At 35.6% G+C, this 16848-nt stretch overlaps 1 protein-coding gene across 1 annotated transcript in view; it reads right to left on the bottom strand.

The window, feature by feature from the left end:
• ARHGAP15 (Rho GTPase activating protein 15) overlaps nt 1–16848 on the bottom strand; it is a 179376-nt gene that overhangs the window by 77636 nt on the left and 84892 nt on the right. The window contains exons 8-9 of the mRNA XM_053472318.1: nt 14197–14295; nt 12280–12397 (exon numbers count right to left, since the gene is read on the bottom strand). Of these exons, the coding sequence (XP_053328293.1) occupies nt 12280–12397; nt 14197–14295 (217 nt within the window). The remainder of the gene's footprint in view (nt 1–12279; nt 12398–14196; nt 14296–16848) is intronic.

Genomic DNA, 16848 nt, shown 5'->3' with positions numbered 1-16848 from the left:
AAATAAAACCAATCCAAGAAAATGTGTTCCATTGTAGAAATTATTTTCATTTTGAATTTTCTAAAAAAAAAAAATAACGCTTTCCTGATTTGACTTGAATTTATTGATTTATGTTCAAAAGATATGTTATATTTTTAATATTAAATATGTATAGTGGTCTACAGTGACTAGAACATTTAGAAATGGAAGAAAATCATTATAATTTAGCTTATTTTATTGCGTGAAGGTGATCCAAATAAAAAAAGTCAATTAGTTAAATTCTAAATATAATGGATCCAATAAATATTACATATCCAAGTGATTTCTTTTCTTTTTCTTGTGAGTAACTTTGGTTCACCACAAACCACAACTCTGTTAAAAGTTTTTTTTTATTTGTTTTTTAGTTAGATTAAACTGATCAATATTTTAAATCACAGTGATAGAAAAACGACATAAAATAAGTAGCCAAAAACTATTTTTTAGAAATATTAACGAGGTTCTCTCAATAGAACGAAGGTTTTGTATTAAATTCCATTTTTTTGTATTAAAATTGTTTACGTGGATATGCTGAATGATGTATATATAGAGTATCTCAGGGGAAAATGCAAACCTTCTTATGCCATTTTTTTTCACGCTCACATTTCGAAGGGAAAAAAACAAAACATTTATATATTGTCCCACGGGTTTACCTATAATTAATTCTTGCCAGGGTACATTTGAGTACTTTTAACATGCGTTGAAAGCATCGGTTGTGGAAGAACTATCCATTAACGACTTTGTGAACGGTAACAATGGATATTGACAAAGATTGTCAGACTAAAGTACTATCGATTGTTTCACATCATGTGTATAGCAAAACCAATTTCTTTCAAGTGCTTCTTCCTAACTGAAATACATTATAACAGCCTTCCTATCATAACAGCCCAGTGATACCATATAATGCAAAAAGAAGCTTCACCGTGAATAAATACATCAAGAATATCCATTTCCATGAAATATCCCTTACAGACATCTTTATATCACTGCGTATTTTATTATTATATGGACTGAAGCCCATTCTAGCTTATTAACAGATATATAAACCATACAGCCATGGTCCTCGACGGTTGACGTTTGAGCCACCACGTACTATGAAAAGCAAGCAGAACCTAGGGACAAAACTCTAAGGCACAGGACAGGGAAAATGGGCAGGCAAAAAATCTGTAAAAGTAAAATACCGGAGAGACGAACAAAAAAAAGCTCTCCCAAAGATCACCGGCGTAGCTCCCTACATGGGCTAGGATGTGCCATTGGCATGTGGGTTAGAAGACACCAAAGCACAGAACAACACGCAAGACCATGACGTTGTGTTCTAATCCATGAACCAATTGAAGCAATGAGATTCCATAAGATATACCAGACACATTCTTAAACACACATATAGAAGATGCAAAGCCACAAAAGGGTGTCACCAAATACATGAGACGGTACTCAGCGGCGCCATATCAACAGCATCCCAAGTTAGGCTCTTCATGGAGTTTCATTGACCTCTGAAACCGAGTAAGTCTTAGTGGTGGAAAAATAGGAATGGCTTTTATATAGATAAAGAAATTTGACACCCTTTTGATACTTTTCATACAACGCGTTACCTTTCACTATCCTAATCTAGTGCTTTGGTACTTTGGTTTAAGACGCGTCCCCATGATATGGTGCTTGAGCAATCGATCCTTTTTTGTTATGTCACAAAAACACACCTTTTTCTGATTTTCTGTTCTTCCTATGTGGTACAAACAAAGGTCTAATTTTTCTATCGTATAAACTGTACTTTCTTAAAAAAAAAAAAAGACAAATGAGGTACACTGAAGTAGAAAAACGGGAAAAGAAGCCATCATTCTTAAAGGAGGCCAATAATTTTACAGTAATATGACATTCTAATGGTTTAAGTGCTCAGTATTGTCATTATACCGGTGAAGGATTGGACACCTGCAACCCTTTGAATATCAACCCAATGAACTCAAGAAATCAATTGAGGAACCTTGTTTGCAATTCTAGACTAAAAGCTATTTCTCAATTCTGTTTCATGGCTCAGATAGGCAACATTTCAGTATAGACGGAACATTTCTTCCCGAGGTAGCCCTGCTTGCTTTGTTAACTAAATGCAGCATTAAATAAATTATTCAGTTGTTAATCAAGTAATATTTTGTCTCATTCAGATTTTCTTTCCAGGAACCCTTATGTAGGCTGGAAATGGAGAAAAACCCGGGTTATCGACGGTTATCGATGGTTAACAAAAAATAGTATTAGAACTGCGTAGAGCTTTCAACACTAAGGCATTTTTAAAACCCCCAAATGACCTTTTTTGGTAATATAGTATTATTATTATTATTAGCATTTTATTATTCATTCCCAATGACACTTGGTAGTTATATACAAAAGCCATTCAGTCCAACTAGTCTACTGTTTTCCAATGTTGAGACTCAGACCTTAATCAGTCGTTGGTCTCGTCTTAGTTTCAGAAGCCATATGCCTATCCCATCACTGTATTGGCCTCTACCACTTCTAATGGGAGGCTGTTCCACTTACCTACCACCCTCTCAGTTAAACAAACCTTACATAACATCTAAGCCGATGACCCTCTAGTTTTAGACGATGACCTCTTGTCCTAACATGTCTCCTTCTTTGAACTAATCTTCCATCCTGTACTTTGTTAAATCCCATTATGTATTTAAATGTTTCTATTCTATCTCCCCTCTCTAATGAGGGGGCAGACGGCTGGATTTTACTATCTAAAGGTTGATTTTACAGCATCGAGAGCCTCGCTTGTATAGCAACAAATGTATGGATCAACAGGCTTGGAGTAGCCACAAATACACTTTGTATCCTGTAAAAAAAATAATGTGCTTGTATTATTTCCTGCTGCTTTGCCTAATATAAGTTAAAGAGCTGTTTTTGGCTCATATTCTGCATTCAAAGATAAATGAATCTAACGAACGCCTAAAATAAGAGGAAAAACAAAACAAAAAATCGACGCTATCATCATCTCCATCAGACATGATGTAGGGGTATCTGAACCCCGATTAACTATGCGATCGGATACAGTTCTCCGATGTAAGGTAGACTGTCGTTTTTTAAATGCCTCCCAATTCCCCCGAATCAGTCGGAGCTATCCAGTGCCCGCGGTTTCCTCCTCACAGCTGCTTCCCATCGTCATTAATTAAATTCAAATCACAGAAAAATAAACAGGCAACCGAACGCACCAAAAATGAACTCGTTCCAAACACACAAAATAAAATCTCTTAGTAAGGCATTTCTCGATGATGTGGATTGCATACACAAAGCGAATTCAATTCAACTAGCTGTTATCCGTGATTTTTGTTTTTTTTTGGGGGGGAGAAATAATCTTTTTTTTATGAATCATCGCAGGTGTTGTCATTACAAAACTAACTGCATGCTCACCTGTTCTATAATGTGCTTAAAATATCAATAAAATAAATGAATATTGCCCGGATAAATTACACAGTCTGGTGGAACGCCGTCCGGGAAAGAGTTTATCGAGCTAAATATGAACGTTTCTTTGTTGTTATTCCTTCTTGTATTCGAGGAAGGTATTCATTGTGTCTAAATTGTTCTGCATTATGGAGATTGGTGAATAGGTAGCAATCATCCGTACAGACATGAATAGAACGCTCTGCTTAAACCGCACGTGTTTCGTAGGCATCTACTAAGAAGATTAAAGATGCTACTTTGGGGGAAAAGATATAGAAATGTCTGTTATTCATCATTTTAAAGACTTAATTGCAGGAACTTAACATATTTAGAATATTCAATATTCCGAGTAACTAAGATATTCCTATATGCAGTAAATTAAGTATAGTTAAGGAAATCTTTGACCTTTTTCAACTGAATTTTAGGAGGGTGATGTATGTCCCTTTACGTCATAATCAGGGCCAGTTCTGGACCAAATGGTGCCCAAGGCAAGAAGCCCCTTTGTCGCCGTAAGCCATGTCTTTTTTCATACTTTTTAGAATGCCAATGTAGACGGAAAGCTCGAGTGCATGTTCGCTCGGCACCATGGACGTTACGTTGTACCATTTATAGGTACCAAACACATTGGGACAGCTTCTTGGGTAACTGTCATCAACCCCCTGGTTCAAGAACCCCTGGAAGCTACTTGATAAACTGAGCACTAAGTCTGGCCGAGGTTATAACAGCTAAAGGACTTTTATCAAGAGAACTTTAGACCACTTGAGCCATCACAGACGTCCAAAACCTTGTTATACCCATAAACCATTGAGGAACAGAGGGCCAAACAGGAATAGAAGACCATCCAGCCTAGAACACTTTATTTTCCATAGTTTCCTACCTAATAAAGTTGAAAACATACAACTTAATGTCCATCAAGTTTCGCTTATCCAAGATATCCCAAGTTTCTTTTTGAAACGCCTGGAGCTATTTACTTGACTTACTTGACGAAATTCTATTTTCACAAAAGAAAAAAATAATAATAAAAAAAACAGCTCTCCTAGTTTGAGATTCACACGGAATTTTAGGGAAATCAGCTACTGACAAATTAAATATTTTTGTTCCAGTGGGTACGAGTCGGTAGCAGAACTGGATGACGTTCATTTATTTTGGATCCGAGAAATTGCATGCGGCAACAGGGACTGGTATGACCACCTGTGAGCTGTTTTTTAAGTAAATGTTTTTTTTGTTCTTCACCCATCCCTTTTCTTACAAACAAGTTTACATTCAACTCCTTTATGAAATGTTCACCATGTAATATTATGCAGCGTTTTCCCAGAGAGCTCTGGACATTGAATATTTTTGTTTTTAAATGAAAAAAAGTTTTTTGTTAAAGCAGAAGCAAATACTTTCCAGTTATAATATATATCTAATATAAGAAATATAATAATTATATATATATATATATATATATATTTATGTATATATATATATATATATATATATATAAATATATTTATATATATATATATATATATATATGTATATATATATAATTTATTATTATTTAAAATAAATAATATATATATATATATATATATATATATATAATTTATTTTAAATAAAGGAAAAATAGAGATTAAGAATTTGCCTACTAATCCGTTTCGAGGGATGACATCTTTAGGGTTTATAAGAAAGTCTTGAAAAAGTTGGATAAACTAAAAGCGTGTAAGAGAAGTCGAATCTAGATTTCAAGCCCACCTTTAATATACTTAGTACTCAACATGTCTTATTAGTTTTGGGTGAATAGCTAGGGCATACATTAGTAGAAACTAAAACGTTACCGACGTAATTAATAATAATAATATATTAATTAATCAATAAACATAAAAGTTGCATAACGTTATTGGCGATTACGTCCGACCTTTCTAGAACCATGGCGGTAGTTATTTGGTAACGGAATCCGAAATCTCATCTAGATCTAGACGTACCCAGAATACCAATTTAAAGAACATTGATAATTATCGAGGTGAGACTCTTAAGGAAGACGTTCATTATATTATTTGGGATTGGGGAATAATTTGAAAGCTCTTCTGTGGTTTTGATGCCTTTGACGAGTTATCTACTAAGCTATAGAACAAAATGTATCAACAGTAAGTGTTTATTCTTTAAATGGGGTTCCTTTCTTTACAACAAAGGATTAATGTTTATAGAAACCACATTTGTGGCAGTTCCTTGAACTTATGCCTTTCAGTGCTGTTTTGAACAATTCTATGGAGACGTTCAGATAGACATTTTGTATTATATCGTGCCCAGGGGATAACTATATGATCATTTTTAACAAGGGCTGTTTCAGTCTTGACTGAATAAATATGCATTTTATTTTATTAATCTTCAAACAAGTGCAATGAATTTCACCCAGAACTTTTAAAAAGGAAGAAAAAAAAAAAAAAAAAGAACAAAACAAATAATACGAATCTTTAGAGGAAAAGGCTATACGAAAGGACCTGAGGTGAGCGTTTCAAAGCAAACAGCCCTTAAATGATGTGCAAATCATTTCTGAGCTGCCGCCTGATTTTTTTTGAAAGTTGATTACTCGTCTGAAACGGTAACCTGTTTAAAAAGCTTTTACTTTGAGAAAAAAAACAACCTGATATGAAATAAAAACACCGTGCTGAAGGAGACAGACCTCGTATTAACAACACAAGAAGTATTATTATTATTATTATTATTATTATTATTATCTTTTATTTATATAGCCCCATCTATTTATACAGAGTTACTTACTAGACTTATATTCAAGGGATATGACGAGACTAGAAATGACCGACTAAGACAAACCGATACAATAGGTAGAAATGTCCCACAAGTTTACAATCTAAAGATACTTTGCAGAGTCCACAGTTGATTAATCTGGTTAGAAAGAGACCTTTTGCATTTAAAGACAACATGGGTAATAAAATAACAGGTTCCCCAGACGGATTATATTTTTGCCCCCAGGGCTTTTCCATGGGAACGTTGACGAGCACAGAACACAAGTATTGACATGGAATACTCCGGAAAGAGGAATAATGTCATATTGTGTGAAGTTCGGTGTAAGATTCTTAAACATCTGAAAGGAATTTGTATCTCAAAGATGTCAATCTACTTCTTCACACAAATGTTTTCATGATATTAAAGAGTCAGCAACGCAATACTGAAAACATTACAGGGTCAGGCTGAAGATGACTATTGGCACTTTAAGGCTAACGGCCACCCAATGACAGTACGTGCGTAACATTTTAATACTCTTGCAGCCACGCTATAGGACCTAATCTGCCATTGAGGTTCTATCAGCCACCAGCCCGATGGACGTTTGCCCGATGTGCTGGTTGCACCCAACATTCATGAGAATGTCATATTACATGCACACAGGTCTACATAGATCTCTAATGGTAATCTCTGGATGGAGCCCCATGGAATAACAGTCAAGGTCGGGGAGAAAGGTCAACTATATCAGGACAGAAGATACTTCTGCAATTATGTAACAGATATTGGATTGATCAATTTAACATATGGCAGTTACCTAGAGACCAGGAGACAAAAGTTATGGAAGTACGAGATCTTACACTTCAACCTCAATTGTTGACTATATCATAGGTTATATAATATGCTAGTTAGATTTTAGGGGCTAAAGGATAATCATATATATGTAGAAAAATAAAGTGAAATGGCTTATTTTAAATAAGGAGGAACTTTTGAGTGGCCACCAGACCATTGACAAGTGTCTTCATCCTCAAACAGATCATGAAGGGCAGATGGGGATTATTGTAGGTTATTAATACATGGGGAGTAGATGGTGGTCCATGAAAGCTTTGGTAGGTAGAGGCTGGAACATGCTTAACCCTCTGAGTAACACAATAATGTAAAAAATAACACTTTGACTCACTATCATAAAAATATCATTAATATATATATATACTTTATTCACTAACACATACCAAGGAAATATGACAGCGTGTTCAAAAAAGGACAAAAAAAAAGAACAAAATTTACCAGGAGAACTAATACGACGTTCCCTTCTCTGCTGTAAAACTGATCCAACATTAACAGATTATAAACAAAATCTGTAACAATCGTGCGTAAGAGGTTTTTAAGAAGGATAGTGGAATATTTCATACATTATGCTTATTTGCATGCCAATGCCCAGAATGGTCCGCGGACTCACACAGCTGTGTTTTTGAAGCACATTTGAAAGAACAGAATGGAAGTTCTATGCCGCAAGTGTTCTGAATGTGCATTGAGGCTTTGTTTAGTAAACAAAATTGTGAAGCAAAAATTTCAGCCTCCTTTGTGTTACGCTTTGTGGAGAATACGCCTACATTACTTACTTGGCTGCATTATCTTAATAATATGAGCTTCTTTACATACTGCACATACAATATATATTAGTGTGCTGGATTGCGGAATAGCGGAAGCAAAGGGTCCCCATTTGCATTCTCAAACCCAGACCGATCTTTCATGCCACGCAGCTGTGATGTGGCTGCACTAAATTTAACATCTGCTAGCAAAATAAAAGCCCACAGAAAATAAAAGAAATTAGATACCTCTATCAATTTGACTTCTGCGTTATATTCTTTTTTAGAATTTTTCTTTTTTTTTTTTTAGCGCTAGAAAAAAATGCAGTGCAGCGTACACTTACTTACTTATCTACAACACATACATTGGACCAAAATTGACTTTTAATGTGTGGTTTATACATTTTTATATATTTTTTTTTTTTTTTTTTTTTTAAATTTCCTTAAGAAAAAAAATAAAAATCTGATTTAGATATTTATTTCGGGGGGGAAAGGATGTATGTCAATCAAATTAATCTCATTCAATTCATCCCAGCTGTTGATTTAGAAATATGGAATTTGAAAAATGTCACACTTTCTTTTTTAGTAAGCAAAAAAAAAAATATTGATTCCAATCCGAAAATATCCTAAACCGTCTTTTAACAAACTTGATACTGCTTGTTTTGCACTTAAAATGGAAAAATTGTTTTTATATGGAAAGTGCAGCAAATGTATCTATTTGAAGTAAATGGAGTTAAAAGTATAACATGGGTATTTATAATAACTACAAGAATAAGTTGATCATTGTTACAGGATTCTGATTTTTGTGTAGTGAAAGAGACACACATGTGTGCATTAAAGCAGCCATTTTTTTTAGGACACATATATTATTCACGAGCCCATCCACAGAGCAGATGTTTAAAATTAGGAATTGATTCCCATCTGGGAGATTATCCATTCCAGTACATTATCACTTTAAATTTCAGGGGGTCTAAATCGGGACACTTGTATTGGGGCAAAAGTGGGGTAGGGCTGTCCTCAGAAGTGGATGAGATAGCCCAGAAGTGGGTGGCACGGCCTCACACCCGACTTAGCCAGATAGCCACCTTGCTACGATAGCATGAGCAGACTAGCTGTGCAGAACGGTTCTTATCTGAGGTCAAATTCTATGTTTCTAGAGGCAAAATGAGAGCAAGAAAATGGATCTATATCGATTTATCATCACTTTGGGGCACTTAGGGGAGAACACAGGATCTCCCCAATGAGCCCATGCTCCTCGTGCCGGCAAACGTAGGATAGTGGGGCAGCTCCACAGGACAGTGCCCGAAAACCAAGACTGTTGGGAGGTATGCGGTACTTTACATATGTTGGTCAGGAACATGTGAAATGGACATGGGTGCTGGAGTTGGGACTATCATATAAGAAAACTAGGTATCGGCCTCAGGGACTTAACTACTAGGGGTCCCCCCATGAGGTTTTTCCCCATGTTAGCAAGAAGAGGGTATTGAAAACATGGTTCCATTGGGGCCCTAGGGCCAACCCAGTGTGCCCAAACACACATTCACAACCGAAAAGACGGGGAATTAGTAATATCATCATAATCAGTTTCTACTCTGATACTATTACTTAAAAAAATAACTTGAAAAGAAGAAATGCCACTAAATAAATAACAAATACGTTTTGCCAATCTGTACAGTGGGACATATTGGATCATCACAGCCAATACTCTTTGGCTCATACAATATTTTCAAAAATGAGCCAAAAATCCATAATACATTTCATTCTCTGATAATATCTGATTTTCCTGAAAAATATTATGTATGACGGTATTTTTAATTGAATTAATCATATAACGTTAAGTCAAAATATTAAGCACTATTTAATATTGTTTAAAAATGCTTAATTCTTTCAATTTGACCCAGACACTATCAACAATACAATTCTGTAGCTACAAATATGAATAAATATTAATAAGGCATAAATTATTTTGTCATTTTTCTAATTAAAGTCTAATTTATTTTATTACTGTGATTTTCTTACAAAAAATACCATATAACATGATTAATGATTCATCTCTTTTCTTAACACTATGCATTACTTTTCAGGCTCTGTCTAAAATCTGTTTTTTCTTTTAATTTTAATGAAATGGTTATCTCTTTCCCTCTGGTGTCTCTCTTTTCTAGTAGCACCTACGCTTGTTCTTCAGAAAGTGCCAGGATCATCCTTAGCACCAGGACCTCTTTGAGATATCTGCCCCGGGCCATTCCCCGAGGAGCCACTTTCCTGTTCTCAAACTTTTAAACTGATTCTCCATCTGGTACTGGTTCTTTCCGCAGTCCCAAAAGCATTTTCCAAGACTGATGACCTTGGTCCCAACTTACGAAGGGCTCCTGTAGAGCAGCTGTGGTCTATCTTATTAATGTTGCTCTGTTTGTCAGGGTATTTCCTCATTTTCTATGGACCTTTATCTGTTCTTGTCTACTGCTGAATGCAAGACAAGACCAAGAACTGTTTAAGATTTGAGTCTTTGAGACAAATGGGCAGACTAGATGGGTCGAATGGGGCTTATCTGCCATTTTTTTTTCTAATTCTGTACAGTCTTCTGTCACTTTTTAAGAGGATGATAGTACTAGGTTTACCCACCATCCGAACCTCAGTTGACTTGGGTTTATAGACTGGCTGTATTGCCTCTAAGCTATCTGTCTAGTTGAGAACTTCTGGAAGCCCTTAGGATATTAGACCTCAATGTCCTTGTTGGGCTCACACACCAGACTGCCATCATCTAATAGATAATCTCGTTGTGTTACTTTATAAGCCTTTCCTACACTCCCTTGCCAGACTTATTTTCCTTGTTTCTGCTGTCCTACCATATTCCTTCTGTATGAAAGTAGTGTCCCTTCCCTGCCTAGTCTCAGATAGTCTGTTGTTCTTGCTTTCCTTAAACCCCAAGTGTTAGGTGCCTATGCATTGCATTCTTCATATAGACCCGTCAAACATTTCTATATTATAAAAAACATCTTTACTACTTTAAATTTGTCTTCATTTCCCATAAATTCTACAAAAATAAGTCAATACACACAAAAAGGCAAGAAGGCAATCCCAGTAAACATGAGAATTATTTGGCCAACTAAAATTAATATTCCAACAAAAAAAAACAACCCATAGGTAATTAATTGTTTTCCTTATTACAACAAAGTCCCAATACAAAATGTTCACTATGTGTTATATGTGTAGGTTGTATAAAATCTGGGATGTTGTAAATTTCTTATTCTAAATTGTCTTATTTTGTCATGTTCTGTGTAGGCAAACTGGACAATGAAAGGACCACCTGTTAACTGCTAACAATGTGTCATCCGTATTTACTTGCCAGAATCTCAGAAGTCATTTTTGGCTCTGTAACATTCTAGTCCTGGCTATGATAATTAATTCAGTGATCGTAAAACAAGCAAAGTAGAAAGGAGTACATTTTATATTTTTTTCCCCATAAAAAAATACACGGCAGAAAGGATGTTTATACCATATTTGTAAAAAAAATTGATACATTCCTTGACTGACAAACCTCAATTAATGACGAAAATAATTTAATGGTTTGAACACACATTGGAACTCATCAGGACTTTTAATTGGAAGCCAAGTCTTTCATTTGTGGATATATTTTCAATAATATATATTTGTATATTAATATGTATAGCTAGAAGAGTTATGCTTCCTGGTTTGAAGGTAGAAAATATTCTAAAACCTAGAACGAGTGATTCTGGTCCAAAAAGGTAAGAAAGGGGCCATTAGGAAGCGGATTCCATTGGCTTTTCCATGACCGGCACAGGCCATGCTCATCATTACCCAAATTAAGCAAGTTTGTGCTCTGCTTAATTTTGGAACAAACTCATGGCCGGTACATGGGAAAAATATGTTTTTGTATGAGTTCTGTAGATAACTAGGGCCAGAGTTTCATCCTCTATGCATTAAGAAGGGTCCACCTCGATGGGCTTCTCCGGCGAGAAGGGCGGATTTGGCCCTGTATAATGTATAATTGAATGAATAAGATAACTTTAATTAATTATATATTCTATCAGACAAGATCAGCCCATTTTTCCGGTAGAAGCGGATTGAGACTAAATAATGCAAAGTAGTGGCAGGGGTTTGAAATCCTCAACTCACAAGTAAATATCAGTCTAATAAACGCACTCAATACATAATATGATGCACACTACCGGACTGTGATTTTCTCTTATGTATTTATTTTCTACTTTTAAAAGGGAGAGAACTGGGTAGGGAGTAGGAGAAAGTGGACAGTAGACAGAACATGGACAGGGGTTGGGAAAAAACGAAACTGACCTGGAGACTCAAGGTAGCAGGGTTTAATCCGGAGACTCCTTGTGAAACCCAAGAGTTCCCAGTTATGGTGATGCCCGTCCTCTTTATCCAGTTCTTAAGATATTTATTTCAGTCATTCCCATTAACCATTGTATTATTTTGCTTGACATTCACTGTAGACATTGTATGATAATATATACACAATTATAACAGCGTATCGGATACATACTCAGTGATTTTCTGTGTTCATTCTTTTTCTCTTTTGCTTCATCTGCAAGATTCAAAAGTTCAGTACTTGATGATTTCTGAAGATTAATACCCAGTGGCGTAAACTGTTGTTTCGTCCCCTGAAACAAATATTTATATTTGTTTATATAGCCCAAATAACATCAGTAACCATGGACAATGCAAAATCAATGTTGATTAAAACATTTATTATATGTAAAATATATTCAGGCAACTTGGAGTGATAACCCAGCTTTACAATTTATCATACAACAATTTTTATATTATCTACCTAGGGCCTCTATGATGTAATTTATCATAATTGGACTACTAATCTCACCATGCTCATACAGAATTTAGATATTTTTTTCTTTTCTATGTCCTAATTAACCAGTTTGAAACAAGTATCTGTATTTTATATCTTGTTTATGCTTATTGCAGTTGTCAGTAACTTTGTATTTATTTTCCATTTGTGTCCGTGAAACAATGGAAAATACTGAAGCAGTTATTTTAGGCGTTCTAAAGACTTAGACACTGGAACAATTGGTTATAAATTTTCATTATTAGACACATGTTTCTATTTTACATTTTTTGTACTAAACAATTAACTCTTAGAAACATAATAAATGATTTTGGGGTAAATTAAGGACTGAACATAATTCCTAGTGCTATTAAATGTACTTTTCTAGAATAAACCTTTAATATTGCCTCGTTTCTATGTTTGCTCATTGTCATGTGACACAATAGAAGGCAGTACTAGGTTGTTGCCATAGAAACAGAAAAATAGACATGTGCACGTGCAGCAAAAGAATCAGACAAATGTTTTCATTTAGTTTTTGGGTCCAACTAATGTTCTACCCGGTCGCAGAAGAACCTTGAAGAGCGTCGGGAGCCTCCGAGCCCACCACAGGGACAACCTTTTCCTCCATTCCTCCAATCACATGGAAGGATTGGGGGAAGAAGAGCGCTGAAGAGGAGAAGAGAATGCAGACAGAGAAGTGAAGACAGGGGAGAGGAGGCAAGCAAGCGATTGGAGAGAGAGGGAGGGAAGAACCACGACCTTCTTCTCCATTAATTTCGTTGGGGCTCTCACCTTGTTTTTGTTCAAATTGACAAATTTACCAAAATTTGTTAAATTTACCAAAATGTGTTAAATTTACCAAAATTTGCTAAATTTCATATGAATCAAAAGGCACATGTATAGTGAAAAAAAAGACTTTACAAACATTTCTGTTATATTTTTCTTATGTGATTTAACCTTTCTAGGAAATAATAAAATGATAGATCTGTTAAGGTGTATTTGTGTAACATCTCCAGGTAAGCATCACTTTAGCGTGACACTCTGGAAGAGGTCCCAGGTATGATTTTTATTTCTTTCCAATGTTAATTAGATACGTTCAAGTTATTTATAACGTAAGAATATTGTTTGTGTGTTAAGATAAGCTTCAGAAGTTATATCACCTCTCTGGCGCATATATTTTTTTTGTAACATTGGCATTAGAACGTCAGTATGGTGTTTACCAGCTTCTTCCCGTTTTATGTTCTGGCCACTATCCTGCTTAATATTGGCAGCGATATATTTTAGCTTCCAATGAGAAGCCACAATAAAACATAAACTGCGACAATCAGGTTCATTAAAATTCATTTTGACGTTTCGTTTCCTGAACGCTCTATGGGCAAATGCTCTATTTTCCAAGAAAATACATAAATATGGGAATGCCTATAGAGCCTACATCGTTGCAAAAAAAAATTCAAATAAATATCTGTTGAAATCCAAATAATCGAGATGTAATAATTGAATTGTCGATCCTTCTCGTGTATTTATTTTTTCTGCATATCCGTCATTTAGCTGTCAAAAAAAGCTAAACAAAACATACTAAACTTGAGAAACATCAGTATTTTATAATAAATGAATACATACCAAACTGTCGATTGTGTTTTTGATAGCTTCAAACCATTCCACTATAGCAACGTCTTCGTCTGACTGAAGGAGGAACTCGTTTCCCGATGAAGTTGTGATCTAAAAAGAACATTTCGCATAACTGAGTTCCTTCTTATCCATTACCAACACAAGCGTGATAATTCTATTATGTCCGTGATAACAAAAGTTGTAGGAATTTACTTTAAAAGTAAGTTAGATTTATTTTTTTAATCAAAAGTTCAAATTTTCAAGCATTTTCATACTTCGGAGTGATTTTACTCCAAATATACTCCATTTTACACGTGAACTGTGAGAATACTATCTAGCCATCGGAGAATTTACGTCGTTGGTCTTCCCTATATTGATGATGTTTTATTGATTAACTAAGGAGCCTGTAGACCATTAGGGGCCCTTAATAACTGCTAATTTGGCTTATAGGGTAGAACAAATAACTGATCAAGATACGTAACAGTTCCCAAAACATTACCGCTGACTTTTAATTTCCTTTCCAAATCTCTGTTTTTAATAAGTAGAATTTAAATAATAAATAAAATTGGGTATATTTTAAGACACCTTCTACAGGCAAATATTTCCACGTATTACAATTTTAAACCTTTGTAATGCAAAAAAGTATCTTAAAATGAAACATTTTTCTCTGGGAGTCGATGCCAGGTTCGATGCCAGGGGTTGTCGTGCTTTAAAGTTTTTTTTTATACAACTTTTACACAACCGAGTGTAGCCAAAGCCCTATCAGCACGATGAAGTTTCTGCATGCAAACACAAGGGTACCATGAGGACCATCGACCCCGAAGAGGAGGTTACTGTTCCAGTGCTTGGGCTATGAATTACCCTGATCTGCCTGCGCAAAACCTACATTAACCTCTTCTCCCCCAATATGACTTTGGATCTTGAATTAAATGCACATAAATACCTTCATTTAGTACTCTACATTTCTTCATCTAGATCCAAATGTCAGTCTATATTTTATGCGCTACGATAAGTGCACAAGTAATATTAGTGGAACTGAGCATGTCGTGGAAAATATGTTAATACACAAATATATAATAAAAAAAAGCTTTTTTTTATTGCCAAGTTGACAATAAAACTGCATTTAAACTAATACGATCATAAATCTGATGCTCAATAAAATACATTTAAAGACATTTTTGGCATCATATTTAGGGTGAACGATTTTCCTTCAAGAACAGAACATTGTTGTAGAACAACAAGTTTAAATGCAGTCATAAGTTTACTTTGTGAACGAAAACACAAATATGGGGAAACGTCCCAGTTGTTTGATTCTGTGGGTATTATGTCGATCTTTCCATTATAAGAAATGGTTTGCGTGGACTTCTATAATAGGACGGAAAGATGGCAGTAGATTCCTAGAAGAATGCCAATAATCTCTTATACCATATACAAGGATCCACCACTAATGCTAATTTTGCCACCTATAACATATATGTGGAATCGGTAGCTCTTTTGGTTAGTTCATTTTATGATAACCGTCCATGGGAGCTCCAACCAAAGCCTACGAAAACCACCCATAATTCGCCGGTTAGTTTGCCAAATGGTAAAAGTTTAGATAAATATGGCCAAAAATGAATTTACCAGGGTACGGCCAAAACAAACAGCATTTGGAGGGAAATAAGTAATGAAAAGCAGAATTCACCATTTCTCACCTCGTATTGGTTTGCATGAGATTCATGACCCTATTGTGAGATGGTGCGCATGCTAATGGTCCTTGGGGACATCCCAGAGATACCAGCAGACCCCACCTGACACTTTACAATTCTAGTTCTTACAGGGGAGTAAAAAGTCATGTGTTTGTGTGCGTCCTCATGGTGAGTTCTGTCATGGTCTGCTGCAGAGTAGACGCTCATGACTTCATACCCTGGTCGACCCGTATTACCAGGCAATGCAAACAAAATGAAGAAGACCTGTTATAGATGCCCGTGCCTTCTTTAGGCCACCCGATCCAAACCCCAAGGCATTAAGGTCCTGTACTGATGGGCCCATATTGGATAAAAATTTGAAAATCCAAAAAGTTTCCCATGCATTGATGGTCTTTTTTTTAACTGCATGGACCATTTTCCAGTGGGCGTCAGGAATCGATTTTTCAATTGTAATTCCCCATTTCCAGATTATGTTTCTTATAGCAAATCTTGGGGAGAATAAGAGAAATGCAACATATCTGTCCAAAAAAAATGCCAACTATTGATTTGAGAATACCATGTAACACCAATAGTTCTGCACGTGGGATAAGCGCGCATGGTAGTTTTAGATTACCTGGAGCATCACTTCGGCGATCTTACAGCTCATCCAATTAATTGCGGATTTTATCAGTTCGGTTGGCATGGAGCACAGCCACTGGGCATCCATCATCCTGAATTATGGAAATGAATGTATAAAGTGCTAACCGATGCTAACAGTAAGTCCTTTCATTATGTCCTTGCATTTGTCAGATGTCATGATTGTCAAGCTTCTGCTACATTACACCTACATTCTAAAGACAAATTAAAACGGTGCAGTGTGTTTATTAAAATGCGAGGTGGATGACCTTATTCTTCTAATATCTCAGTTAGAAAATATATTCACGTTAGGAATTAAAGGCGTACTCTTACCATCATATAGCCTTCGATGCGTATGATA

The sequence above is a fragment of the Spea bombifrons genome, chromosome 7 (assembly GCF_027358695.1).
Source record: "Spea bombifrons isolate aSpeBom1 chromosome 7, aSpeBom1.2.pri, whole genome shotgun sequence".
NCBI lineage: Eukaryota > Metazoa > Chordata > Amphibia > Anura > Pelobatidae > Spea > Spea bombifrons.
This window is presented reverse-complemented; position numbering and strand designations above follow the sequence as displayed.